This window comes from Salmo salar, chromosome ssa15 (assembly GCF_905237065.1).
Source record: "Salmo salar chromosome ssa15, Ssal_v3.1, whole genome shotgun sequence".
NCBI lineage: Eukaryota > Metazoa > Chordata > Actinopteri > Salmoniformes > Salmonidae > Salmo > Salmo salar.
This window is the reverse complement of record NC_059456.1, coordinates 83,275,962-83,303,148: the sequence shown is the minus strand read 5'-3', so window position 1 is coordinate 83,303,148 and position 27,187 is coordinate 83,275,962. Positions and strand designations below refer to the sequence as shown.

Here is a 27,187-nt window from a genome sequence, read left to right as displayed (position 1 = left end):
TGGACCGCCCTCAATATCCGCGGTTATCAATTCAATGCGTTGGTGCGGGCTGGACGCAGTGCCTGACACATTTACACTGGAACATGTGAAGGTGGGAAGATTTGGAAAGTAGTTAGAGCATCCAACAAATTCTGAAGGTATTTTTGCACATTTTCCAAGAGTATGTCTATGTTAGATTTAAATGTTTTTGCTTGTAACATAAATAGCTTTTTTTTTTTTTTACCAGCTACAGAATGTGACATCTATGTTACTGTGATTGTCTCACGAGTTCAAATCATAGATAGGCAACGCGCGTAGCCTATCAGTAGCTTACTGTATGTATGCCCAGCGAAACTTCAAGAATTTAGTGTTCTTTTAAGTAAATGGAACATTTTTGTTTATAAACAAAAAAAAATGTAAATTAGTAAAAACAATTAAAGCACATTTGGGCATTAATGCACGAATAACTCCACCAAAGCATGTTGAGTGATAAACAAGCCCAGACCAGTTAGTTGGTTGCCTTGTTTGGGAATCGGAGTGCATGAATTTAAAGTTGCAAAATGTAATTGTGTGTACGTGTTTGTGCGCGTGCGTGTGGACGTACGTGGTTAGTGCAACAAATTAGCTTTTTATGAACAAGTGATGTATGTGAAATGAAATTAATTTCCTTGACTGTTGTGCCTTCATAACTACATGTGACTGTTTTGTGTCACTCAAATTATGAGTAGTGGTTCACATCAAATGCTGGCAATAAGTAACTTGAGGTGTTTCCAGATCTGTTCTATTTATGCATATTGTTTTAAAGGGATAGTTCGCCCAAATTACACATTTGTATTTGGGTTTCCTTACCCTGTAAGCACTCTATGGACAAGGTATGACTGCAGTCCGTGCTTTGATTTAGTTTCCCTGTCACGGTTTCCACATGCTAACGTTTTATCATTTGTGGCACAAATTCCATTCAAGTCATGGGACCAATATTAGACATTTTCGTGCATCATATTTAAAACATCTATAAGTGACTATGTTGAGCTTCACAAATCAATTTGAGATACTTTAGGATGGTTTTGAACATGTGTGAGAAAGTACCATGACTTGAATGGGGCTTGTGCCACAAATGCTAAAATGTTAGCATGTGGAAACAGACCAGGGAAACTAACAGTAAAAATACTTTGAAGTACTACTTATTAAGTCGTTTTTTGGTTATCTGTACCTTACTATTTATATTTTTGATTACTTTTAGTCCACTACATTCATAAAGAAAATAAGTTATTTTTACTCTTGTACATTTCGTCTGACACCCAAACGTATTCTTCACATTTCGATCGCTTAGCAGGACAGGAAAATGGTCCAATTCACGTGGTCACCCCAAGTGCCTCTGATTTGGCGGACTCACTAAACACAAATGCTTCATTTGTAGATGACGTCTGAGTGTTGGAATGTGGCCCTGGCTATCTGAAAAATGTTAGCACGATTTCTTGTTTATCTTGTTTGCTTAATATAATACATTTGAAATGATTTATAACATTTACTTAAGTATATTTTAGCAATTTGTTTTGCATGTAAGCAATCAAGTTTAAGATGTATAACTTTCAAAATGCATAAATGCAGACAATATGATGCATTCATACCAGCTGTATTTATGTATTTTGAAAGTTTATATCTTAACTTGCTTATATTCAAAACATTTTGGGACTATATCAACAATGGACTAATGAAACAAATACCAAAATGTAGTGTATGGGTGGACTTTTCCTTTTAAGTATATTTAAAACCAAATACTTTTAGACTTAAGTATTATTTTACTCTGTGACTTTCACTTTTACTTCAGTAATTTTCTATGAAGGAATCTTAACTTTTACTCAACTATGACAATTGGGTACTTTTTCCACCACTGGAAACTAAACCAAAGCATGATTGTGGTCTTGTCTTGTCTACAGACTGCTTACAGGTTAAAGAAACCAATGTGTCATTTTTTTATTTGGGTGAACTATCGATTTTAATGGTGCTGTTCAGAAGTCCCCGCCCCCCAACATGTCTTTGCCCCAGAACATGCTGGACCTGCCAAGCAGCTGTTGAGTGGTATAAATAGGTTTTGTGTGCCTAATACTTTAGTCCAAAACCCTTTTGCAATCATGCCAAGACACTGTGCCTAACTAACCTCTGCTTTTTTGGGGTAGCGAAAGGAAATGGGGGGCCTGGGTATCATGTTACCTATGGATTATTTTTTATTTTGAGTAACTGGATGGCTTATAAACTGACAGTTGGGGGGAGTGCAACCAGAGTGTATTTGTTTGGGGGTATCACAGTGATAAGTTATGATAGTCGGGACAGTGTGTTGGGGAGCTGTTCTGGACAGTCTGTGCTGCCTTTCTCTCTATCGCTCTTTCTCTCTTTGCCTCCAGGAAAAAGTATGGCATGGCTCCAAGCTTGGAAAACTATTTTTGGATCCAGCTATGGGAAAATAAGCAAGTCCATAATCACTCACAAATAGACAGCTTTTTGAAAATCCCTTGAAAACAAAACGGTGATTTATGGAATCAGTCAGTAAAAGTAAAGAATCTTTTCCATGAAATACTTTACCTTTTGTCATATTAGACTTTGTACTGTGGTCCATACAGTAGTTGAGGTAGGTTTACACATTATGTACAGTATGCACTGACCCTATCTTGCACTGACTCTATGCACACTCACAAGACTATATACACTGAGCGTAGAAAACATTAAGAACACCTACTCTTTCCATGACATAGACTGACCAGGGGGATTCAGGTGAAAGCTATGATCCCTTATTGATGTCACTTGTTAAATACATCAGTGTAGATGAAGGTGAGGAGACAGGTTAAATACAGATTTTTAAGCCTTGAGACAATTGAGACATAGATTGTGTATGTGTGCCTTTCAGAGGGTGAATGGGCAAGACAAAAAATGTAAGTTTCTTTAAACGGGGTATGGTAGTAGGTGCCAGGCAGACTGGTTTGTGTCAAGAACTGCCACACTGCTGGGCTTTTCACACTAAACAGATTCCCATGTGTATCAAGAATTGTCCACCAAAGGACATACAGCCAACTTGACACAACTGTGGGAAGCATTGGAGTCAACATGGGCCAGCATCGCTGTGGAATGCTTTGGATACCTTGTAGCGTCCATGTCCTGATGAATTGAGGCTGTTCTGGGGGCAAAGGGGGGGTGGAACTCAATATTAGGAAGGTGTTCTTAATGTTTTGTACACTAAGTGTATACATACACTCACTCCACACACACTACACTGCCACTCTCACACAAAACCAACACAAATTCACATACACTACAAACGCACACACACGCGTACAGACAAGACAAACACACATACAAGCACACACACACACTACAACTCTTATCTATCCTGACACCTAGTGACTTTACCCTGCCTTCATGTACATACAGTATCTACCTCATACAGCATACAATGCTGTTAAAGGTAAAGCTCACAAGTGAATATTGGTATAATATTGGGAAGATGATTAGTTGTTAGACTATTATCACTATTGATATAATTAGTTATTATCATTAGTATTATGTTCCACACTTTGCTGTTATCTGGGTATCTTAAGGTCTTTTTGTCCTCAATAGCACTACATTTATTGTTCTCTTTCTCTCTGTCCTTTTTTCTTTTTCCATGAATTCCAAAAGAGGATGCACTTCTCATGGTCATGCCATAGGCTTACAGGGTTTTGGCTGGGCGCTTGAGGGGTGGCAGCATTGAAACGTGTCATGGGACAGTACCAATTCTTTACTTTGGCCATGCCAATCGGTGGTTGAAGGTGTGCTTTAAGACACTAAAGGCGCGTTACGGGTACAGAGGTGGTATGATAGTATCAGGGACAACAGCCCCATCTGGGATCGGGGAGACTTTCACAGGAAGGATTTTGGAAGACAGCTGGAGGTCTACTGAGAGTCAGTTGCAGCTACAGTATGTTTAGCAGTGCATACATTATAATTATAGTACAGTTACATGGATAGAGGTCATGTATTGATTCTTGTGGTATTGGTATGATACATTTAGAGTGTCTAGCAGCTTGATCATCATGGTACATTTTGTTAGTAAGTTTACATGTATGTATGTATGTATGTATGTATGTATGTATGTATGTATAATTGAAACTTGTACCTCATTATGAGTATAGCTAGTTATAATTGTAGTGGTTTAGCAGATTAGAAAAAAAAGACGATGAGTCTTTTAGCCAGGTAAACTCACTCTACAATTACAGATGAGGTTGTGTGGAAAAGGACTGGGAGAGAGCAATATATTTCTGTCATGGGCAAAGAAACTCAAAAGGGGTGATGATATTAAATGATCAATTGTCTTGATCTGAATGTGCAAACTGTCCAAACAAGGAATTCAACCTCATTGCTTGGTTTTTGCTCTGACATGCACTGTCAACTGTGGGACCTCATATAGACAGGTGTGTGCCTTTCCAAATCATGTCCAATCAATTTAATTTACAAAAAGGTGGACTCTAATCAAGTTGTAGAAACATCTCAAGGATGATCAATGGAAACAGGATGCACTTGAGCTCAATTTCGAGTCTCATAGCAAAGGTTCTGAATAGTTATGTAAATGTAATGTTTCAGATTTTTATTTTTGATAAATTAGCAAACATTTCAAAAACCTGTTTTTGCTTTGCCGTTATGAAATAGATGAGGGGAATTTTTAAAAATCAATTTTAGAATAAGGCTGTAATGTAACAATGTGGAAGAAGTCAAGGGGTCTGAATACTTTCCAAATGCACTCTACCAATAGCTGCCCTTCTTTGCAAAGCATTGGAAATCCTCCCTGGTCTTTGATTGAATCTGTTTGAAATTCACAGTTCGACTGAAGGACCTTACAATTATCTGTATGTGTGGGGTACAGAGATGAGGTAGTCATTCAAAAATCATGTTAAACACTATTATTGCACACAGAGTGAGTCCATACAACTTATGTCACTTGTTAAGCTAATTGTTACTCCTGAACTTATTTAGGTTTGCCATAACAAAGGGGTTTAATACGAATTGACTCAATATATTTCAGCTTTTCATTTGTAATAAAAATAATAAAAAATAATATATATATATATATATATATATATAATGACATTATGGGGCATTGTGTGTAGGCAAGTGACAAATCAATGTTTAATCAATTTTAAATTCAGGCTGTAACACAGAAAAATGTGGAAAAAGTCAAGGTGTGTGTGAGTACTTTCTGAAGGCAATGTAAATAATGGTTACTTCTCAAAGTATTGAACTGTCAAGGAGTTAAACAAGGTTGCCCATTGTCTTCGTATCTTTGTTTTGGTCATCTAAATGTTAACTATGAAAATCAGTTCCAACAATAATGTCAAGGGGTTACAAATCCAGTGTTTAAAAACCAAAGTGTCAATGTATGCTGACGACTTAAGTTCTCTTAAGTCTGCAATCTGGATCACTGCACAGTCTCATTGAGGATCTAGATATTTTCCTCTAGCCTTTCTGGACTAAAACCATATTACGTATTTAATCGTTAAAAGACAACTTTAACATTACCCTATAGTTTACCAATAAATTGGTCTGATGGTGAAGTAGACATACTTGGTATTCATATGCCCCCAAAAATAAATGAACTCGCTACAACAAATTTCAATAGAAAGTTAGCAAAAATTAACAGGATCTTGCAACCATGGAGAGTGCAATACCTCTCCATTTATGGAAAAAAAAATCACACTGATTTAACTCTTTAGTCATATCACAGTTTACATAATGACTTATGGCGCTGCTTACTCCAGACTAATAGTTTTTCAAATGAGCAAAAAATAATTTTATTTGGAACGGTAAGACAGACAAAATTAAATATGCCTATTTATATAATGAATAAGAGTTTGAGTCTAAAATTATTACACATTAAAGCATTAAACCTCTCACTAAAAGCTAAAGTAATACAAAAGTTATACCCAAACAAGCCATACAAAGCTGGTTGCAATTCCAGTTATCCCCTAGAAAAGACAGAATAAATATTATGGTTAAACGCAAATATACTGATAAAAAAAACACTCTTTATTAAAAAAAAGTGATATTATGAATAGGAATGGTGGAGTTATGTCACAAGTGCAGAGCAAACATTTCCAGATTTTTGTTCACTATCAAAACCAACTGATTGCAGCATTACTGCAAAAATGGAGGAGGCAGGTGGAAGGGGGAGAAGGTTCTTGTGTGTCTGCCTTTTATTAAAATACCAAAATTAGCAATTATAAAATAAACACATTTTCCAGTTTCATTTGAGGACAAATGTTGACAGCGGTGGCGCAATACAGGTTGCAAAATAGCTGGGAAAAGATTTGGGATTTTCCGATTCCATGGCACATGGTTTATGAACTGATACACAAAACAACGCTTTATTCAAAACTTAAAGTTTTTCAATTAAAATTATTATTCAAATTTCTTGCCACCAATAGAATGTTATGTGTATGGGGCATACAACCATCTCACCTTGGCAGATTTTGCTGAGAAGGAACAGAATCATTAGATCATTTATTCTGGTATTACCCCTATGTAGCTTATTTCTGATCACAGGTTCAGGAGTGTCTGAAAAATCACATTTACCTAAAACTAGCCCTGCAAATAGCACTGTTGGGAGATTTGGAAAGCCATAGTCAATCAACAATATAATAACTTATGTAAAAATATTCATCTTAACTTACAATCTGTAGATACTATGTGATTAGAAAGGTTCAGAATGTATGTGAATTATCCCAGCACAGTTGAAAAATATATGGCACATGAAAATCATAAGGGGGTGGTTTACGGAGATACTGTAGGTGGGATGGGCTGAGAGCAGCTGAGGGGTGGGTTTAAAAGCCCTTGATCTATGATATTTATGACTACAAACACTATATATAATGTACAGTATACTGGATGTGTTTAAGTACCATCTATCCAGATGTACACTGAACAAAAATCTCTTAAAGTCATCTTAGAGAATTTGGTAGTACGTCCAACCGGCCTCACAACTGCAGACCACGTGTAACCACGCCAGCCCAGGACCTCCACATCTGGCTTCTTCACCTGCGGGATCATCTGAGACCAGCCACCCGGACAGCTGATGAAACTGTGGGTTTGCACAACCGAAACATTTCTGCACAGACTGTCTCAGGGAAGCTCATCTGCGTGCTCGTCATCCTCACCAGGGTCTAGACCTGACTGCAGTTTGGTGTAGTAACAGACTTCAGTGGGCAAATTCTCACCTTAGTTGGCCACTGGCATACTGGAGAAGTGTGCTCTTCACAGATGAACCCCGATTAACTGTACCAGGCAGATGGCGTCGTGTGGGCGAGCGGTTTTCTGATGCCAACGTTGTGAACAGAGTGGCCTACAGTGGCGATGGGATTATGGTATGGGCAGGCATAAGCTACGGACAACGAATACAATTACAATTTCATTTTATTTATGTCAATTTGAATGCACAGAGATACCGTGATGAGATCCTGAGGCCCATTGTCATGCCTTTCATCTGCCGCCATCATCTCATGTTTCAGCATGATAATGCACGGCCCCATGGTCGCAAGGCTATGTACACAATTCCTGGAAGGTGAAAATATTTTTTTACTCTGCATCATTGGTAAGGGCTCGTAAGCAAGCATTTTACGGTAAAGTCTATATCCGTTGTATTCGCCGTATATGACGAATACATTTTGATTTGACAGAACTGTTTTAGTTATAATAAAACATTTCGGGAATCATTTTCAGGCAGTTAAATGTTAAAAATATAGTATTACTGACACCAACACCCAATGTTGAAAGTTCAACATTTTCTTCTAAAACCCTCTGCCTTTGTGTAGGTGTAACAATGGCGTATTTTTAACCTGTGGCTGTTGTGAGAGGGGGACGGAAGTGCCAGGACAACTAAGGAAGAGAGGCCTCCTCATACTTTATCCTTCCTGGGATTTGGAGAGGCTCTCCGCAGCCCCTTTGAAATACAAATAAACAGGCCTCTCCCCAGTGAGTAACAGTCAGTGAGCTATGACTGCCTGACCTACAATTAGCAAAAGAGAGGGGGAAGTTGTGTAGAGGTCGTCCCTAAGCTCAACAAATGGTTTACCATTATTGCATGGAACTCCGTTCCATCTCATATTGCTCAAATAAACAGCAAACCTGGTTTTAAAAAACAGATGAAGCAACACCTCACAGCACAACGCCTCTCCCCTATTTGACCTAGATAGTTTGTGTGTATGCACTGATATGTAGGCTATGTGTGCCTTTAAACATTTTTTATGTAGTTCTGTCCTTGAGCTGTTCTTGTCTATTAATGTTCTGTATTATGTCATGTTTTGTGTGGACCCAGGAAGAGTAGCTGCTGCTTTTGCAACAGCTAATGGGAATCATAATAAAATATCAAAACTACCACCATCATGTGGCAAGAAACAACTAATTGGCACCAGAGAGCCACCATTAGAATGTAACCCCTAAAGGACAGAAATAGATGAATTGCTCTCGGGGGTCATGGGGTCATCAAAAAGGAGCTGGGAAATCCAAATATTTTTCATAAAAACATGGAATGCATGATTAGCATCTCTCCTAGTCAAATGGGTTACAGATGCTTCTAACGCGTGGGTGGAAATTTAGAGTCCAGACGTCATTAAGGTCTGATGTCTCAGAGGAATTTATAAAACTGACTGGATTCAAGTTTTTTTTAAATGGTGAAATAAAACGGTAAACAGTTTAGAGTTAGGGAGGATGGTGCTTGGTAGAGACAAAATAACATGAGAAAAGCTTTCCTGAGAGACCTTGGTTTTAGAATCACACCATAAGATGATATTGTATTGTTCGGTCAAAGACAGCCAGGTTAGACAAATCATAAAGAAGGGGTCTTCTTGCCACGTGACGGGGGTAGTTGAGCCTTGGGATGATTCTGCACATCATAACACAAAAAGGTTTCAGGATCTGGGTTGAAAATGACATTTTCATGGCAATCCATTTCACAAACGCGTCAGCCACTTTAGAGTCCAATGGAAATCGTGGGAAACGTGTTGCTTCCCCTCCATCCACTTCGAGTTCCCTCGTAAAAGTCCAACACAATATAAACAGCTCCTCTTGCTGCTGTCGGAAATACTCAAGATGTTCAATATACGGTGCGACCCACATTAAAAAAATACTATAGTATACTATGGTATAAAAACTATATTTCCCATAGTGTTTTTGTGGACTTTACTCAGTATTTAATGTAGTATTTACAGTTAACTCAACTAAATACTGTAGTAAATATACTTGTTTATAATATATTAATTCATGTAGTGTTTTTGCGGACTGTAGTATTTACTGTATTATTTTTGCAGTCTAGTATACTGTAATTTTTACTGTAGTGTGTTTGTGGACATTACTGCAGTGTTTACTATAGTGTCTTCAGGAAACATACTGGAGAAAAGCGCACATTTTCCATAACTTGTAGATAGGTCAAACTGGGGTCGGAACAGAGCAGAAGCGCTGAACTATAACCTGTAGGGAACACAATATATGGTCCACACTTGGCATTTAGGTTACTCACTAATGGGTGGCACAAATTGCAATACAAAGGGAGGGGAATGGGCAGGGTATATGCAAATGAAATACTGTAGTTTTTACTATAGTGAAAAAACATTACTTTTATTTACTACAGTGTGTTTTTGATGATAATACTGTAGTATTTACTATATTATTCTATAGTATACTACAACATTCTATAGTAAGTACTACACATGATCGAGGGATAGTAGTTTTTACAAGCATTTTGCTACATTGTAAGCATTGCTACACCCCCAATAACATCTGCTACATATGTGTATACAACCATTAAAGTTTAATTTGACTTGATTGCTACAGTGTGTCGTATAGTATACTACATTTTACTATAGAAAACTGTAGTATTTTTTTTCATGTGGGAAGACACACTGCAGCCACATCTGTATTTTTCCAGTGGCAGGACTCTTTGGTAGAAAATAATGTAAGGAAGAGTGAACATGAGAAAGGTTTGTCTGAACCTACCCATACACATTTATGAAAGTGTAAATGGACATTTTAATTTATCTATGAAAGTGCACATGTGCTATATGTAACCCAAGAAGATAAACAAAACAAGTAAAAGTGCATTGAAAGCTTAGAACACAGAATACATCCTGTGAGTCAGACTTAAAAGACTTGGACTGGAATGAATAAATTATTTGAGTGGTTATGAAGAGCCTCCTGAGTGGTTGTCAAGGGACAGTTTCTAGCAGTAATTACAATTTTTAAATAGTCATACCTGTAAATATGTCAGTGTGCAAACCAGTGAATAAATCAATGTAAATTGTGTCAATCAAATTTTTGCATCAACTATTAATATAAGTACCAATTTGATCTTTAAATATGTTGATTACCTAGGATGCTGGACCAGGGATGTGAGTTTCTTAACGCCATCTCTGGTGTATTTTGTTTTGAGTTGAAATTCTCTTGAACCTAGATTCGGACTCAGAGTATGGGACCATTAGTGTTGGCCACAGACACATATCCAAACAGACTACTCTTCCCCTCCATGTCAGGGTAATGATAGGAGGCAGTGGCCTCTGGTAATATCTTTCTCGTCCTTATACAAGTCAAGGGTGTTCACAATCACAGCATGGCCTCTATCTTTTGTTTTCCGTTCTTCCTCGATTCTCTACATCAAAGCAACAAACACATAGAACAGTACAATAACAATAGACAAATGGATCTCTACCCAAAGCTGTTGTAGCTCATGAGTCATGGCTTTGTTTCTGGCAACAAATGAAACCGCTTGATTAAGGCTTTCTTTTGCAGTTTCTTTCTTGGTCTTGATATTTTTCATAGCCTAATTAGGCCTCTTTGTCCGGTCTACAGGAATTCAAATGCTTTGATAGCAAACACTGCATGTGTTTGAATCAATATTTGTTAATTGGGCTAATTTAATGTGGCAAAGCATAGTGCCAAATGAAATTGAAAAGAAAAAAAATCCCAGACTTGTTTGACACTAATATTCAATGACACAATATCAGCTTTGTTCACAGACAAACTACAGTGGCGTTAACACTTTTTTTTTTTACAAGATTTACTCAACTAAGCATTGTATTTCGTACTTAACTGTAGTTGGCAGAAAATCCACTGACATTTACATTTTAGTCATTTAGCAGATGCTCTTATCCAGAGCAACTTACAGTGAGTGCATCCATTTCCGTACCTTTTTCATACTGGTCCACCATGGGAATCAAACCCACAACCGTGGTGTTGCAAGCACCATGCTCTACCAACTGAGCTACTTGGGATGTGTAAAAGGGTTCTTCAGCTATCCCCATAGGGGAACCCTTTTGGGTTACATGTAGAACCCTCTGTAGAAAGGGTTCTACCTGGAACCCAAAAGGGTTCCTCTTGGAAAAAACTGTTGTTGGCAGAAAATCTACTGATCACTATGCTAGAGCTTTAGAGCATCAAAAGGACAGTTGGAGGGACTATTTTCAGGTTGTTCTCCATCATCTAGGGTTGTGTGATCATGATGTTTGCTGATGACCTTTATCCTTCATAAAAGGAGAAAGTGAAGGGTGTCACTCACATGATAGACTGATCTAGGTCCCTCCATGGAAACACAACCCTAGATGATGGAGAACAACCTGAAAATTGTCCCTCCATGGAAATATGTCCCTCCATGGAATAATTTTCTGTTGGACATTCTTCCCCACAGGCCTAGCAGTCTCTCTCATCTGATGAATTGATGTCCTCAGAATGTAATATTCTGCTCATTACTACTCCGTTTATGATAACAACCGGACTGTTATTACAGTTCTCATTATAGTTTGTTTTCCTTGGCATAGGAGGCAAATAGTAGTTTTATAGATGTAAAGGGATTGGGAACGTGGCTTGATTGTGAAAGGGTGTTGTATAGTCTTGGATGAGAACACTGTTGAACACGTGTGACACCATGTCCCTGTGTCTCCCTTTGGGACTTTGGTCAGGTGATAAGTCATTGAAGAGCGAGGACCCTACAGTGCATTCGGAAAGTATTCAGACCCTTTGACTTTTTCCACATTTTATTAAGTTATTTTATTCTAAAATGGATTTAATTGTTTTTTCCCCCCTCACCAATCTACACACAATACAACATAATGAGTTGTTTTGTTTTTGCAAATATAAAACTGTATCATATAAGTATTTAGACCCTTTACTCAGTACTTTGGTGAAGCACCTTTGGCAGCCGTTTACAGCCTCAAGTTGGGTGGGAGCGTCGCTGCACAGCTATTTTCATGTCTCTCCAGAGGATGTTCGATCGGGTTCATGTCCGGGCTCTGGCTGGGCCACTCTAGGACATTCAGAGACTTGTCCCAAAGCCACTCCTGCGTTGTCTTGGCTGAGTGCTTAGGGTCATTGTCCTGTTGGAAGGTGAACCTTGACCCCAGTCTGAAGTCCTGAGCGCTCTGGATCAGGATTTTGCTAAGGATCTCTCTGTACTTTGCCCTTTTCATCTTTCTGTCGATCCTGACTAGTCTCCCAGTACCTGCCGCTGAAAAACATCCCCACAGCATTATGCTGCCATCACCATGCTTCACTGTAGGGATGGTGCCAGGTTTCCTCCAGACGTGACGCTTGGCATTCAGGCAAAAGAGTTCTATCTTGGTTTCATCAGACCAGAGAATCTTGTTTCTCATGTTCTTTAAGTGCCTCTTGGCAAACTCCAAATGGGCTGTCGTGCCTTTTACTGAGGAGTTGCTTCCATCCGGCCACTCTACCATAAAGGCCTGATTGGTGGAGTGCTGCAGAGATGGTTGTCCTTCTGGAAGTTCTCCCATCTCCACAGAGGAACTCTGGAGTGAGCATCAGGTTCTTGGTCACCTCCCTGACCAAGGCCCTTCTCCCCCGATTACTTAGTTTGGCCGGGCGGCCAGCTCTAGGAAGAGTCTTGGTGGTTCCAAACTTCTTCCATTTAAGAATGATGGAGGCCACTGTGTTCTTGGGGACTTTCAATGCTACAGAAAATGTTTGGTACCCTTCCCCAAATCTGTGCCTCGACACAAACCTGTCTCGGAGCTCTAGGACAAATCCTTTGACCTCATGGCTTGGTTTTTGCTCTGACATGCACTCTCAACTGTGGGACCTTATATAGTGTGCCTTTCCAAATCATGTCCAATCAATTGAATTTACCGCAGGTGAACTCCAATCAATTTGTAGAAATATATGTTGAGGATGATCAATGGAAACAGGATGCACCTGAGCTCAATTTTGAATCTCCTATCAAATAGTCTGAATAAGTATTTTTTTTTTTTTTTTTTGCTTTATCATTGTGGTATTTTGTGTAGATTGATGAGGAAAGTGTGAAAAAAGTTGGAGTCTGAATACTTTCCGAATGCACTGTATATACACACTTAGAAAAAAGGGTTATTTGGCTTTCCCTATAGAAAGGGTTCTACATGGAACCCAAAAGGGTTCTACCTACAATCAAAAATGGTTCTTCAAAGGGTTCTCCAATGGAGACAGCCGAATAACCCTTTGGTTCTAGATAGCACCTTTTTTTTTTAAGAGTGTATACACTACACCAGTGTATTGTATTTCTGGGCCAATCATAAGCCTCTGTGGATTGTCCTTGGTCTTCACCCAAAGCTCCACAGTGTTCCATATTCTATCCTCTCTCTTTTCCTCCTGTCTTTCTCTCCCTTTGCTCATGTTTTATAACTCACTAAAAATATGTTTTCATGTCGCGTAGTACTAAAAAAATCAACATACTTATGTTCCTGTTTTAACAGGAAGTTTACTGTGCTTTAAACTGGGTTAGTCAATTAACATTTGGATTTCATGATGGGCGACTAGTGTTATACTTCACGTTTTTCCAGTTTCAAATTTCAACCATAATCAAATAAACATCCTGCTTGGTATTGTAAATATGCATGTTCCCTGACCTTGAGTGGAACGACTGCTGTGACCTCCTATTGAGGGTGGACATCCTGTTCTGAGACACTTGTACACACTGCGCTGCGTGTTCAGCGAGTGCAAAGACAGACAGTAGAATCATGAACAAACAAGTATTTTTGTTGTTTCCTCATAGTATGGCCAATTACTGTTGAGTGGTCCATTTCAAATGGGAGCTATTGCTGCAATTAATCCCCACCGTGAACCAAACCACATGAAGTATATCCCAAAGTTAGAAATACAGCCACACGCTCCTCTATATTATTTCCATGCTTGTGATTCCTCTCGCCATAGTTCACTGATGCTCACTGGCAACACCTCTCTTTGTCCCATATAGAACCATGTGGAGGATCCTAGCACTATGGCTTCCGGTGCTACTCCTGGGAGTTGAGGTGAGAGAGCGCAACTACTCTGTGTGTGTGTGTGTGTGTGTGTGTGTGTGTGTGTGTGTGTGTGTGTGTGTGATGTCTTTTATAATATTAAAAACTGAAAAGGGGCCCTTAAACATATCCAATAGGTGTGCCACTGTGAAGATGTGCTGGAATCAGAAGAGGTGCCTATCAACCCTGTGTCAACCACAGTGACACGCAGCCAGATTCTGTCAGCTCAGTTTGAGTGCTACCTAAAGATTCTTCATGACCCACCACACAATGAAGATGGTGAGGCACTATACACATGCACCCCCACACACACATGCACCTGTGGAGGCTCTAATAAAAACTATAATAAAAATATATTCACAAGTCACCAAATGGCTGATTTAAAACACACTGTTTTGCAATGAAGGTCTACAGTAGCCTCAACAGCACTCTGTAGGGTAGCACCATGGTGTAGCTGGAGGACAGCTAGCTTCCATCCTCTGGGTACATTGACTTCAATACTAAACCTAGTAGGCTCATTGTTCTCACCCCCTTCCATAGACTTACACAGTAATTATGATGACTTCCGGAGGACGGCCTCCAACCTATCGGAGCTCTTGCAGCATGAACTGAGATGTTGTCCATCCAATCAAAAGATCAGATAAATCATCCAGTACTGAAAGGATAAGCTGCAAATAGCTAGCACTGCAGGGCATAACGTGTGGTGAGTAGTTGACTCAAAGAGAGAGAAAGACAATAGTTGTACAGTTTTGAACAAATTCCTGTATTAAAAAATTAAGGAAAAGCAGCAGAGAGAGAGCTAGTTATATTTCATTACATTTTTTGTTTTACCTTTCACTTACTTAGCTAGCTAATGCAGCAAATTTAGCCTACTCAACAACCTGACTTAAACAGAGAGGAATGCTATTAAAATGTTAGCTAGCTGGCTAAGGCTATCCAACACTGCAACACAGTGGCAATTTTTTATTAATTTATTGCCACTGGGCCCCAACGGTGTAACTACTTGCTGTACACTACTGCGTGATTGTACACATGGATTGGGTTGTAGGTTTACTAACGCGTTAGTTTCGCTGTTGACTATGATGTTAGCTAATATGGTGACAACGATGTAGGTTGTGTAGACGCGGGGTTGGTTGAGTAACTGATTGCATGTTATTAAAAAGAAACTAACTGTAATCAGTTACATTACCCACAAAAATATTGTAATCAGATTGCAGATACTTTTGAAAAACCTAGATTACTTTTAAATTCAGAAAGGATGTTAGCGAAAAAAGAGAAAATACATTATGATACCTTTGTCCTCTGACATTCAATTCAGCGTTGAAAAAAGGCACAAGTTTAAGTTTGTTCCACCTGAGTGAGTCTAACCACAAGTCAGAGACCAATGTGATGACACACTAAATGCGTTTGATGGATCTTTTTTACTTTCCCCTAAGAGTCATTAAAAGAAAACAATCTAAAAGTAACTGACTAATCACATTACTGAGTTTGGGTAATCCAAAAGTTATGTTACTGATTACAATTTTGGACTGGTATCTAGTAACTAATGTATTACATTTAGAAATGATTATAATTATTTTTAATCCCAGCCCCCTTCCCCGCAGGAGGTCTTTTGCCTTTTGGTAGGCTGTCGTGGTAAATAAGAATTTGTTCTTAACTGACTTGCCTTGTTAAATAAATAAAGAATGCAACCCTTCCCAACCCTGTGTAGCAGTTATGGTATGAAAATAATCCGTTAGCGTCCAGAACTTTTCCTAGTAATCCTATTTTATTTGTGTAAAAAAATCCACTGGGACAGACATGCTTGACACATGCCTGATTCTGGAGCCCTTGACATGTTTTTAATCTAGCCATTCTCTTGGGTATTATTCCTAAGGTGTGGAAGTTGGCCCTTTTTGTTCTCCCGCTCCACAAAGGTGGTGATCCCTGCGATCTTAATAATTATTGCCTGATCTCAAAACGTTCACGTCTAGCGACAATATTAGAACTCTTGGTAAATTCTCAAATGCGGTCCTTTTTAGAAAATGTATTCTGAATGCTCACCAGTCAGGCTTTAGGCCAGGTCACAGCACCATCTCGCTGCTTCTCGAGTCTTAAATTACATAAACACACAAGACAGGAAAGAGCACTGCGCTGCCTTTTTTATTAATCTGTCGAAAGTATCCGATATAGTTTATCATGCACTCCTGCTACGGAGGCTATCCGAAGTTGGTCTAGACCAAGAGACCTATGGCTGGTTAAAAAATGACCTGCACGACAGAAGTCAGTGTATATCTGTTGATGGAGTTCAGTCTAATTTTCTTAACATAACCAAAGGAGTGCCACAAGGCTCAGTACTAGGCCCTTACTGTTCACTATTTACATTCATAATTTTGGTTTGTCCCCCAACAACAACAACTGGGGCTTACATCTCTGTGGATGACAGTTACGTATTCCCGTCCCCTCAGTGCAGCAGGCCATTCACAACTTTCAGCTTGGCTTTGATTAAATTCAATCTTAAATTAGTGCTACAATGTTGATAAAACAACGTTTTTATATTTTTCTCCAGGTCTCATTAAAATGTATCCTAAAGACCTGCATATATGTACATTAAAATAAGTCCAAATTAAGCTAAGCACCCATTATAATTATCTAGGTATTTGATTGACGATAAGCCGGCCTTTTAAAAAAACACACATTGATAAGCTGACAAAGTTGCGAGTATAGAAATAAATCCTGTCTCACTTTTGAAAATAAGAGGAAGACACTCCTCCCAGTAATTGACTATGGCGACACGATCTACATGCACCCAGCAGCCTGTTAAAACCTCTGGATTCAGTCTACCGCTCAGCCTTGCGTTTTATCACTGGTGAGAATTCGGTACGCATCATGTCTCTTATATATTTCTGTTGGCTCGGAGTCTCTGACTAACAGAAGACCCCAACATTGGCTATTATTCGTATATAAAGCACTTCTCCAGGAACTCCCTTATTACCTCACCTCACTAAATTGGAAATATAGTAGCTATAAGACTCGCTCTCAAGACTGGTTGGTACTAAAGGTTCCAGTGTCTCCTTTGAGTTAGGGAAGACAGTTTCAGTTACTATGCTTCTCCGTCCTGGAATGACTTACAGGTCACTCTAAAACTTCATTATTTGGTCTTTAAAGGTAAATTCAGGGCTCTGATAAAAAAATCTGACCAATGAAAACTGTACTTGTTTTGATTGACTGTATATAAACTCAGCAAAAAAAAGAAACGACCTCTGTCAACTGTGTTTATTTTCAGCAAACTTAACGTGTAAATATTTGTATGAACATAAGATTCAACAACTGAGACGTAAACTGAACAAGTTCCAGAGACAAGTGACTAACAGAAATGGAATAATGTGTCCCTGAACAAGGGGGGGGGGGGTTAAAATCAAACGTAACAGTCAGTATCTGGTGTGGCCACCAGCTGCATTAAGTACTGCAGTGCATCTCCTCCTCATTGACTGCACCAGATTTGCCAGTTCTTGCTGTGAGATGTTACCCCACTCTTCCACCAAGGCACCTGCAAGTTCCCGCACATTTCTGGGGGGGATTGGCCCTAGCCCTCACCCTCCGATCCAACAGGTCCCAGACGTGCTCAATGGGATTGAGATCCAGGCTCTTCGCTGGACATGGCAGAACACTGACATTCCTGTCTTGCAGGAAATCACGCACAGAACGAGCAGTATGGCTGGTGGAATTGTCATGCTGGAGGGTCATGTCAGGATGAGCCTGCAGGAAGGGTACCACATGAGGGAGGAGGATGTCTTCCCTGTAACGCACAGTGTTGAGATTGCCTATAATGACAAGCTCAGTCCGATGATGCTGTGACACACTGCCCCAGACCATGACGGACCCTCCACCTCCAAATCGATCCCGCTCCAGAGTACAGGCCTCGGTGTAACGCTCATTCCTTCGACGATAAATGCGAATCCGACCATCAACCCTGGTGAGACAAAACCACGACTCGTCAGTGAAGAGCACTTTTTGCCAGTCTGGTCTGGTCCAGCGACGGTGGGTTTGTGCCCATAGGTGACGTTGTTGCCGGTGATGTCTGGTGAGGACCAGCCAGGACCTACAACAGGCCTACAAGCCCTCAGTCCAGCCTCTCTCAGCCTATTGAGTACAGTCTGATTACTGATGGAGGGATTGTGCGTTCCTGGTGTAACTCGGGCAGTTGTTGTTGCCATCCTGTACCTGTCCCGCAGGTGTGATGTTCTGATGTACCGATCCTGTGCAGGTGTTGTCGCACGTGGTCTGCCACTGCGAGGACGATCAGCTGTCCGTCCTGTCTCCCTGTAGCGCTGTCTTAGGCGTCTCACAGTACGGACATTGCAATTTATTGCCCTGGCCACTACTGCAGTCCTCATGCCTCCTGGCAGCATGCCTAAGGCACGTTCACGCAGATGAGCAGGGACCCTGGACATCTTTCTTTTGGTGTTTTTCAGAGTCAGTAGAAAGGCCTCTTTAGTGTCCTACGTTTTCATAACTGTGACCTTAATTGCCTACCATCTGTAAGCTGTTAGTGTCTTAACGACCGTTCCACAGGTGCATGTTGATTAATTGTTAAGGGTTCATTGAACATGCATGGGAAACAGTGTTTAAACCCTTTACAATGAAGATCTGTGAAGTTATTCATTTTTTTATGAATTATCTTTGAAAGACAGGGTCCTGAAAAAGGGACATTTCTTTTTTTGCTGAGTTTATTTGTTTCTACTGCCCCTTTGAACGGACCGTAGTTTAACTGTAATGTTGTAGTGATCATGCTTGAATTGTTGCTCACTGTTGTTCTCAGGGCACCATTGGAAATGAGACCCTGGTCTCAATGGGTTCTCCTGGTTAAATACAGTCTAATAATCAAAATAAATGGCACTGACCGCCACTAACATGCAGCCACATACACACTCATCATAATAAGAGTGGAGGAGTAGTGCAGGTCAGGAGAGAAATAGGGAGAAGGGAAGTGACTACCCTCAGGTCTGAAAGGAGGGAAGTGCTCTTTGTCTCCAAGCTGCTTCCGTTACTGGAGCTCAGTAAATAACAGCCTTTGAAATGCTATTTTGCGCTCCATTTCCCTACATACAACAACCTGGACACAGACATCCTTGTATTGTTTACTAGGAATGTATTTAAAGTGATATGTGTGTTTGCATATGTAGCTGTTTCTCTCAGCTGTTTTAATGTACAGTATTGATACAATATTCAATGTTTAATACAAATCATTTTGAAGGGACATTTTAGGTGTTGGTTTGCATCTGCTTTTCATTTTTCTGTTGGCTTTTGCGTCACATTCACAGGAAATAAGAGACTGTTTTCAGTTTGTCTTAGAAAACGACCCAACACAATATTTTAAAATAAGTGTAAAAGATTTATACCTAGGTTATTAGAACTGTTCTTTAATCACTAATATAACTACCAGATGTCACTCTACCTGTATATGTTCATGATATAATACACAGTTCAGAGTTCACTAATGCAATGAACCTAAACTTTTTGAAAAATGAAATGGTTGCATTACTATAATACACTGCAAACAGCTGCTCCTCCCTCTTCGCCCCCTGCAGGCACATTCTGTAACCGCACATGGGACGGATGGCTGTGTTGGAGTGACTCTGCCCCTGGCACGGCCATGCAGCTCTGCCCTGATTACTTCCAGGACTTTGACCCCTCAGGTGAGCCAGCCAGTCAGCCACACATCTCATTCAATCACAATTCAACTGACTTGATCTTTACTGATGATGCCCTAGCTGAAATGTTTTGTGACATCGTCCTCTCCCTGTGTCCATTCAAACAGAGAAAGCGACCAAAGTGTGCAACTTGGATGGACAGTGGTTTCGTCACCCTGAGAGCAACCGTATTTGGTCCAATTACACTCAGTGTCAGATGTACACCAAGGGTAAACTGATGGTATACTTCTAAGCCAAGTAGTTTATCAATTCTGACAGTGGCTAAACCATTTTTATTAGTCAATTTAGTGATTGTTGTTGTCAACGTCTCTATTGTGTCCACTTAGTTAAAGAAGTGAATTAATGCTTCCTTATTCCCTTCTTTCCCAGTTTGCTTTCAGCTTGTACTACTTGGCCATTGTGGGACATGGATTGTCTGTGGTATCCCTCATCATCTCACTCTGCATCTTCTCCTACTTCAAGTAAGTCATTCATGGTTTCCTCCATGGACCCATTGAGGCAGATATTCAGAGTACAACGGTAGACTGTCACATTAGTGTACTTTTTCACTTTACATCCTTGAATCAAAGTGATTCTGTTGGTGTTGCTCTTCCTACAGACAGAGCCCTCTATTCTAAAACAGAGGTATTTGGTTCTTCCTACACACAGAGCCCTCTATTCTAAAACAGAGGTGTAACAGTCTTCTCCTTCATCTGACGATATGTTAAAATCACTGTCAGAAAAGGTGGACCAATACGCAGCGGGTTGCGTGTTCATCATGATAATTTATTAAATAAACGTGAACACGGGAAAAACAATAAACAAAAGAGAACGACAGACCGACAGTTTTACAGGCTAAGTACTTACATACAGCAGTGCAAAATCAACTACCCACAAAAACCCAAACACACACCTATATATAGGACTCAATCAGAGGCAACTAGAAACACCTGCCTCCAATTGAGAGTCCAACACCCAAACCTAAACATAGAAAAACTAAACTAGACAGAACGTAGAAATACATACAAAACACAAACCCTCTGCCACGTCCTGACCAAAAGTAATACAATTACTCCCTCTGCTGGTCAGGACGTGACAGTACCCCCCCCCTAAAGGTGCAGACCCTGAATGCACCTAAAAGAAAAGACAAAAACATCCCCCTAAACTAAAGGGAGGGAAGGGAGGGTGGCTGCCGTCAACGACGGCACTGTGCTACACCCACCCTCCAACCCACCTATATCGGAGGCGGCTCAGGTGCGGGACGTGGACCCCGCTCCACCCTCGACGGCGCCCACTTAGGTGGCGCCCCTGGCCGCGTCGGAGGACCGGTGGGCGACCCTGACTGCGCCCGGCTGGCGGGCGATCCTGGCTGCGCCCGGCTGGCGGGCGACACTTGCTGCGCTCGCCTGGCTGACGACCCTGGCGGCTCCAGACTGGCGGGCGGCTCTGGCGGCTCCAGACTGGCGGGCGGCTCTGGCGGCTCCAGACTGGCGGGCGGCTCCAGACTGGCGGGCGGCTCCGGCGGCTCCAGACTGGCGGGCGGCTCCAGACTGGCGGGCGGCTCCAGACTGGCGGGCGGCTCCAGACTGGCGGGCGGCTCCGGTGGCTCCAGACTGGCGAGGCTGGGCTGACGCACTAGAAGCCTGATGCGTGGGGCTGGTACTGGACGTGCCAGCCTGGAGACACACACCTCAAGGCTCGTGCGTGTAGCAGGAAACACTGGACCGTAGAGGCAAACTGGCGGTCTTGAGCGCAGGACTGGCATCACCCCTACTGGCTGGATGCCCACTTTCCCCTGGCACATGCGGGGCGCTGGTACTGCGCGTACTGGCCTGAAAATGCTCGGCCTCGCCACCGTACCCATCACCCCAAAGCACGGGACCTGTCCAGTTCGTCTCTGCCTAAAAAGGGTACGGGGAGCTGGCCTAGGGCTCCATCCTCGCCCCGCCAAACTGCCCTTGTGCCCCCCCCCAAAAAAATATTGGGGCTGCCTCTCGGGCTCCTTTACCAGCCGTGTTCCCCGGTCCTCGCCAGATTTCCTCCGCTGCTTGGTCCTGTTGTGGTGGGTAGTTCTGTAACAGTCTTTTCCTTCATCTGACGATATGTTAAAATCACTGTCAGAAAAGGTGGACCAATACGCAGCGGGTTGCGTGTTCATCATGATAATTTATTAAATAAACGTGAACACGGGAAAAACAATAAACAAAAGAGAACGACAGACCGACAGTTTTACAGGCTAAGTACTTACATACAGCAGTGCAAAATCAACTACCCACAAAAACCCAAACCAAACACACACCTATATATAGGACTCTCAATCAGAGGCAACTAGAAACACCTGCCTCCAATTGAGAGTCCAACACCCAAACCTAAACATAGAAAAACTAAACTAGACAGAACGTAGAAATACATACAAACCCTCTGCCACGTCCTGACCAAAACTAATACAATTACTCCCTCTGCTGGTCAGGACGTGACAAGAGGTATTTGGTTCTAACTACACACAGAGCCCTCTATTCTAAAACAAAGGTATTTGGTTCTTCCTACATTGCCAACTTGAATTCACAACATTTGACTACTAGTGCTACACCATGAAGTGGAAAAGTGAAAAATAAGAAAGTTATCCTATGACCTACACATACCATACCACACCACTTGTTTCTTGAGTTGTGTCCCTCTGTTCTAATCCTCCCATTAGGAGTCTGAGCTGCCAGAGGATCTCCCTCCATAAGAACATGTTCCTGTCCTTTATCTTCAACTCCATCTGCACCGTCATCTGGCTCTCTGTAGCCAACAACCAGCAGCTGGGGGCCAGCTACCCTGTAAGTAATGTACACCTCTGACATCAGGGGGATTACTCTGAACATGAATGGCTACTGGTTGAACTCATGAAGTTGGTGAAGATGCAATTTTGAGGTGCTACACTCCACAATGTGTGGCAATGAGTGACGGTGACAACTTCAGAAAGTTGTCCCTGTGCTGTTCTCAGATTGGATGCAAGATTCTGACAGTCCTGAACCAGTATACATTTGGCTCCAACTACTTCTGGATGCTGTGTGAGGGGATCTACCTGCACACTCTCATCGTCATTTCTGTGTTTGTGGGAGAGCAGCAGCTGGGCTGGTATTATGTCCTTGGTTGGGGTGAGTGACTGACTGCATCTTTGTCACACTGCTGTATGTTCTGCTCCGCTGTCTGAAATTCATTGTTGTTTCAGCATCCTGTTCCCCTAGCACAATGTTGAATATCTCTTCTATGCTTTCATATCTCTATATTATGCATCATGTCATCTAAGAAGGCCTTATGGAAGCTCATGACAGTCTTGGGCTGCAGTCCAAACAAGTTCATTTTACCCCCTCAGCCCTTGCGCTTGCCACTTTCCCTTGGGGGAATCCCCGTCGAAACCAGATGCAGTTTGATTGCCGACGTAAGTGGAGGTTAAATTCACAAACGTTGCCCCCTCGGCCCTCGATTTAGCTTGAGGAAGCGAGTGAAGAACTTTAATCACTTGTGGGGTTGACATGTGACTACAAACTGTAGCCACGTGTCAAACTCCGGTGGCCACGAAGTGTCAAATTTAATCAACAAAATGATTAAGCTCGGTTGCTAAAAATATATATACAGATGATATTGTGACCTGTAGCGACACGTAGCACTCACTTCTGTAGCCTTGAAGTGCTTTGAAAGGCTGGTCATGGCTCACATCGACACCATTATCCCAGAAACACTAGACCCACTCTAATTTGCATACCGCCCCAACAGATCCACAGATGACGCAATCTCTTTGCACTGCCCTTTCCCACCTGGACAAAAGGAACACCTACGTGAGAATGCTATTCATAGTACCCTCAAAGCTCATCACTAAGCTAAGGATCCTGGGACTAAACACCTCCCTCTGCAACTGGATCCTAGGCTTCCTGACGGGCCACCCCCAGGTGGTTAGGGTAGGCAACAACAAATCTGACACGCTGATACTCAACACGGGGGCCCCTCAGGGGTGTGTGCTAAGTCCCCTCCTGTACTCCCTGTTCACCCATGACTCCATGGCCAAGCACGACTCCAACACCACCATTAAGTTTGCCAACGACACAACAGTGGTAGTCCTGATCACCGACAACGACGAGACAGCCTATAGGGAGGAGGTCAGAGACCTGGCAGTGTGGTGCCAGGATAACAACCTCTCCCTCAACGTGATCAAGACAAAGGAGATGATCATGGACTACATCGCCAGGGCTGTAGTGGAGCAGGTTGAGAGCTTCAAGTTACTTGGTGTCCACATCACCAACAAACTATCATGGTCCAAACACTCCAAGACAGTCGTGTAGAGGGCACGTCAATGCCAGGAGACTGAAAAGATTAGGCATGGGTCCTCAGATCCTCAAATTCTACAGCTGCACAATTGATAGCATCCGGACTAGTTGCGTCACTGCCTGGTATGTCAACTGCTGTATACCTGTTGTATTCGGGCATGTGACAACTACAATTTTATTTGATTTTAGCATTGGCAAATGGGAATAATGCTCAAATTGGCTTAGGCTCCTCACTATGAGACTATAAAATGTAGCTAGCTTCATAAACATTTTTGGGAATTCTGAAAATGATTTGGAATAAATGACCAAACTATAAAACTAGCTAGCCAGCTATGGGTAACTGTAGCTAGATACCTGACAGGAGTGCTAGCTAGTTACGTTAGCTTGCTGCCTACATTAATAGCTTTAGGTTGGTTGTTTTTAAGCTCAACTTCAAGATTTTCACCAAGGACATTGCCTCTCTCTCCCTCGCTTGGGCAAGGGACATTTAAGGTACACTCCAATGTAACGATGTAAAACGTCATTCAAGGGCTGAGGGTTTAGGGCTGAGGGCCGTCTACTTTGCGTTTGAACTGCAGCCATGGACTCCTGTCTCTCTCCCAGGCTTCCCCATCATTCCTGCCATTACACATGCTGTGGCCCGCGGGGTCTTCTATGATGACAGGTAATGTGTCAACTCCTCCCTCTGAATAATATGCTACTGTGCACAATAATAGCAGAGGTTGACAGTGCACTGCATGCTGCAATCGTACGCTGCATCCTGTCAGTTACAATACTTGTGTCCCAGTAAAGGTCAGGATCTTATTTGACTGTCTCAGTTGAGTTTAGCCTCGTCTCTCCATGTCTCCCAGATGCTGGATCAGTTCCGACACACACCTGCTCTACATCATCCATGGTCCTTTCCAGGCTGCCCTGCTGGTGAGTCTGCACTACCAAAACAAAAATATCTAACAAAAATAGAAACCAAAGTGGACAGCGTGCTCAAACTCGATCCCTCCTCCTCTGCTTCCCTCTGGCTGTTTCCAGGTGAACCTGTTCTTCCTACTCAACATAGTGCGTGTGCTGATCACCAAGCTGCAGGTGACCCACAGCGCACAGTCCAATGCCTATATGAAGGCTGTGCGAGCCACTCTAATCCTGATACCTCTGCTGGGAGCCCAGTTCATCCTGGTTCCTTGGAGACCAGAGGGACATAAAGCCAGGGCCATCTACGAGTTCACCATGAACATCTTCACACATTTCCAGGTATGGGTGTTTTTTTTATTAAAAGCAAATCTGATAACCTTTCACCACCCAATATCCACAAGCGATATAAGGCCATTACAGAATGTTTCATCTGGAGGAATATTCACTGAATATTTATTCCTTTATAGGGACTCCTGGTCGCAATTATATTCTGCTTTTGCAATGCAGAGGTAAGTGCCAGTATTTCTTAAATAGCTGATGATTACCCTCAGTCTATCTTTTCATTTAGAAGTAGAATCATTGTCATTCAGTAATTCTCTATATATTTGTTTGCCAGTATTTACTGATAAGGTTCAAGCTTGCATTTATGTTGCTCTTAAACCACTCTGTCTTTGGTTCCACAGGTGCAGGCATGTCTTAGAAGGAAATGGGCCCAGACCAAGCTGGTGTGGAAATGGACAGATTCCTACTCCCACTACAACATCAACTCCTCTGTGACCGAGACGAGTCGCGCTACAGTCAGCCTGGAGCTTACCGCTTCTGAGGAGGACACCATCATTAAGCCAGGTGGCAGTGTACACTACCGAGCCAATGGACAGAGCAACGGCAAGCACTGCACCAATAGGGAGATGGACACGCCAAGGATTCTGGAGACCACTGACATCTGAGAGCATTGCATTGTCCCTTCCCATAGGCGTCATCACATTATGCTGGTCACAAACAGGCTCACTTAACTCACAGCATGGCCACAGACAATTGGTCAGAGCACAAAAAGAGGATCACACACACACACACACACACACACACACACATGGTAAGAACATACGCACAAATGTGTACAAGATACACATGCAAGCACAAACACACAACACAGACAAAGACACATACACACACATTTGATAATGAATGAGCAGTTTACAGGGTCCAGTTGAAACCTTGCAGACAAGTATTTGCCCCAGATGTATATACATTTCACTGTAGCTTCTCACTGTTGCTCATGTTGACCTTATGGAACAAATCCAGTGGTACAAGGACCCAATGAAGATGGCTATCTCTGGTAATGTTTGATCTTGGCCTTCAATGCGAATTAGTGTCTGATGTAATCATTTTCTGTAGGCCTATTGTACCATTTGTACAGTATATAAGCACTCTTATATTTGAGTTTATTCAACTGACACTCCTTTTATATTTTAAAATTATGATCTGTCTTTTTGATGTCACTTTAATCATGTGGAACTTATTATTTAATTGTGTGTTGCATAAGCTTGCCTTTTTAGAACCATGAAATTACTTGGCATAGTTCTGACTGCTGTATGTTGAGTTCTCAGAGGCAAGGAAGATGACTGACAGTGAATAAGGCATACAACACAATGAGGAAAAGTGTGTCTGTGTGCTTTGACACTAATGGGAGAACCTATGATTCAGTGATGTGGGGTTGCCCCATGTCTGACAACACCCAAGAGTCACTTTTTATCCAGTGTTATTTTCTTACGGTTTTACAAGTCTTGTTTATTGAGTTGCTTTTCACAATATGAAAAATCTAAGGATACATGTATTATACCACTGAGCTGCAGTTTAACTATTTATACTCACATACATACATGTGTGTGAAGTAGCGAGAATTTGCAATGCTGCAGTTTATGAAAAACATTCCACTTTGACTTCAGAATAAATGCCTAACTGAATAACACTACTTTATAAACCTGTTTAATTGTGTAACAATGGTATTAAAATAAACTTTTATAATTTA

The 27,187-nt window shown here is 41.6% G+C and overlaps 1 protein-coding gene across 5 annotated transcripts; it reads left to right on the top strand.

Annotated features, from left to right (window-relative positions):
* Positions 1-27,187, top strand: LOC106572364 (calcitonin gene-related peptide type 1 receptor). 5 transcript variants are annotated; one of them, XM_014146432.2, is made up of 13 exons: positions 1-137; positions 14,228-14,282; positions 14,408-14,549; positions 19,841-19,948; positions 20,071-20,172; positions 20,333-20,424; positions 22,641-22,764; positions 22,932-23,085; positions 24,745-24,916; positions 25,104-25,170; positions 25,279-25,497; positions 25,626-25,667; positions 25,842-27,187. In XM_014146432.2, the coding sequence occupies exons 3-13, from the start codon at positions 14,526-14,528 to the stop codon at positions 26,103-26,105; spliced, it is 1,368 nt and encodes a 455-aa protein (XP_014001907.1). In that variant the 5' UTR covers positions 1-137; positions 14,228-14,282; positions 14,408-14,525; the 3' UTR covers positions 26,106-27,187. The 5 variants fall into 5 exon arrangements, with proteins under 5 accessions (XP_014001907.1, XP_014001906.1, XP_014001905.1 ...); XM_014146431.2 differs by having other exon boundaries at positions 20,071-20,183; positions 24,856-24,916; XM_014146430.2 differs by having other exon boundaries at positions 20,071-20,183.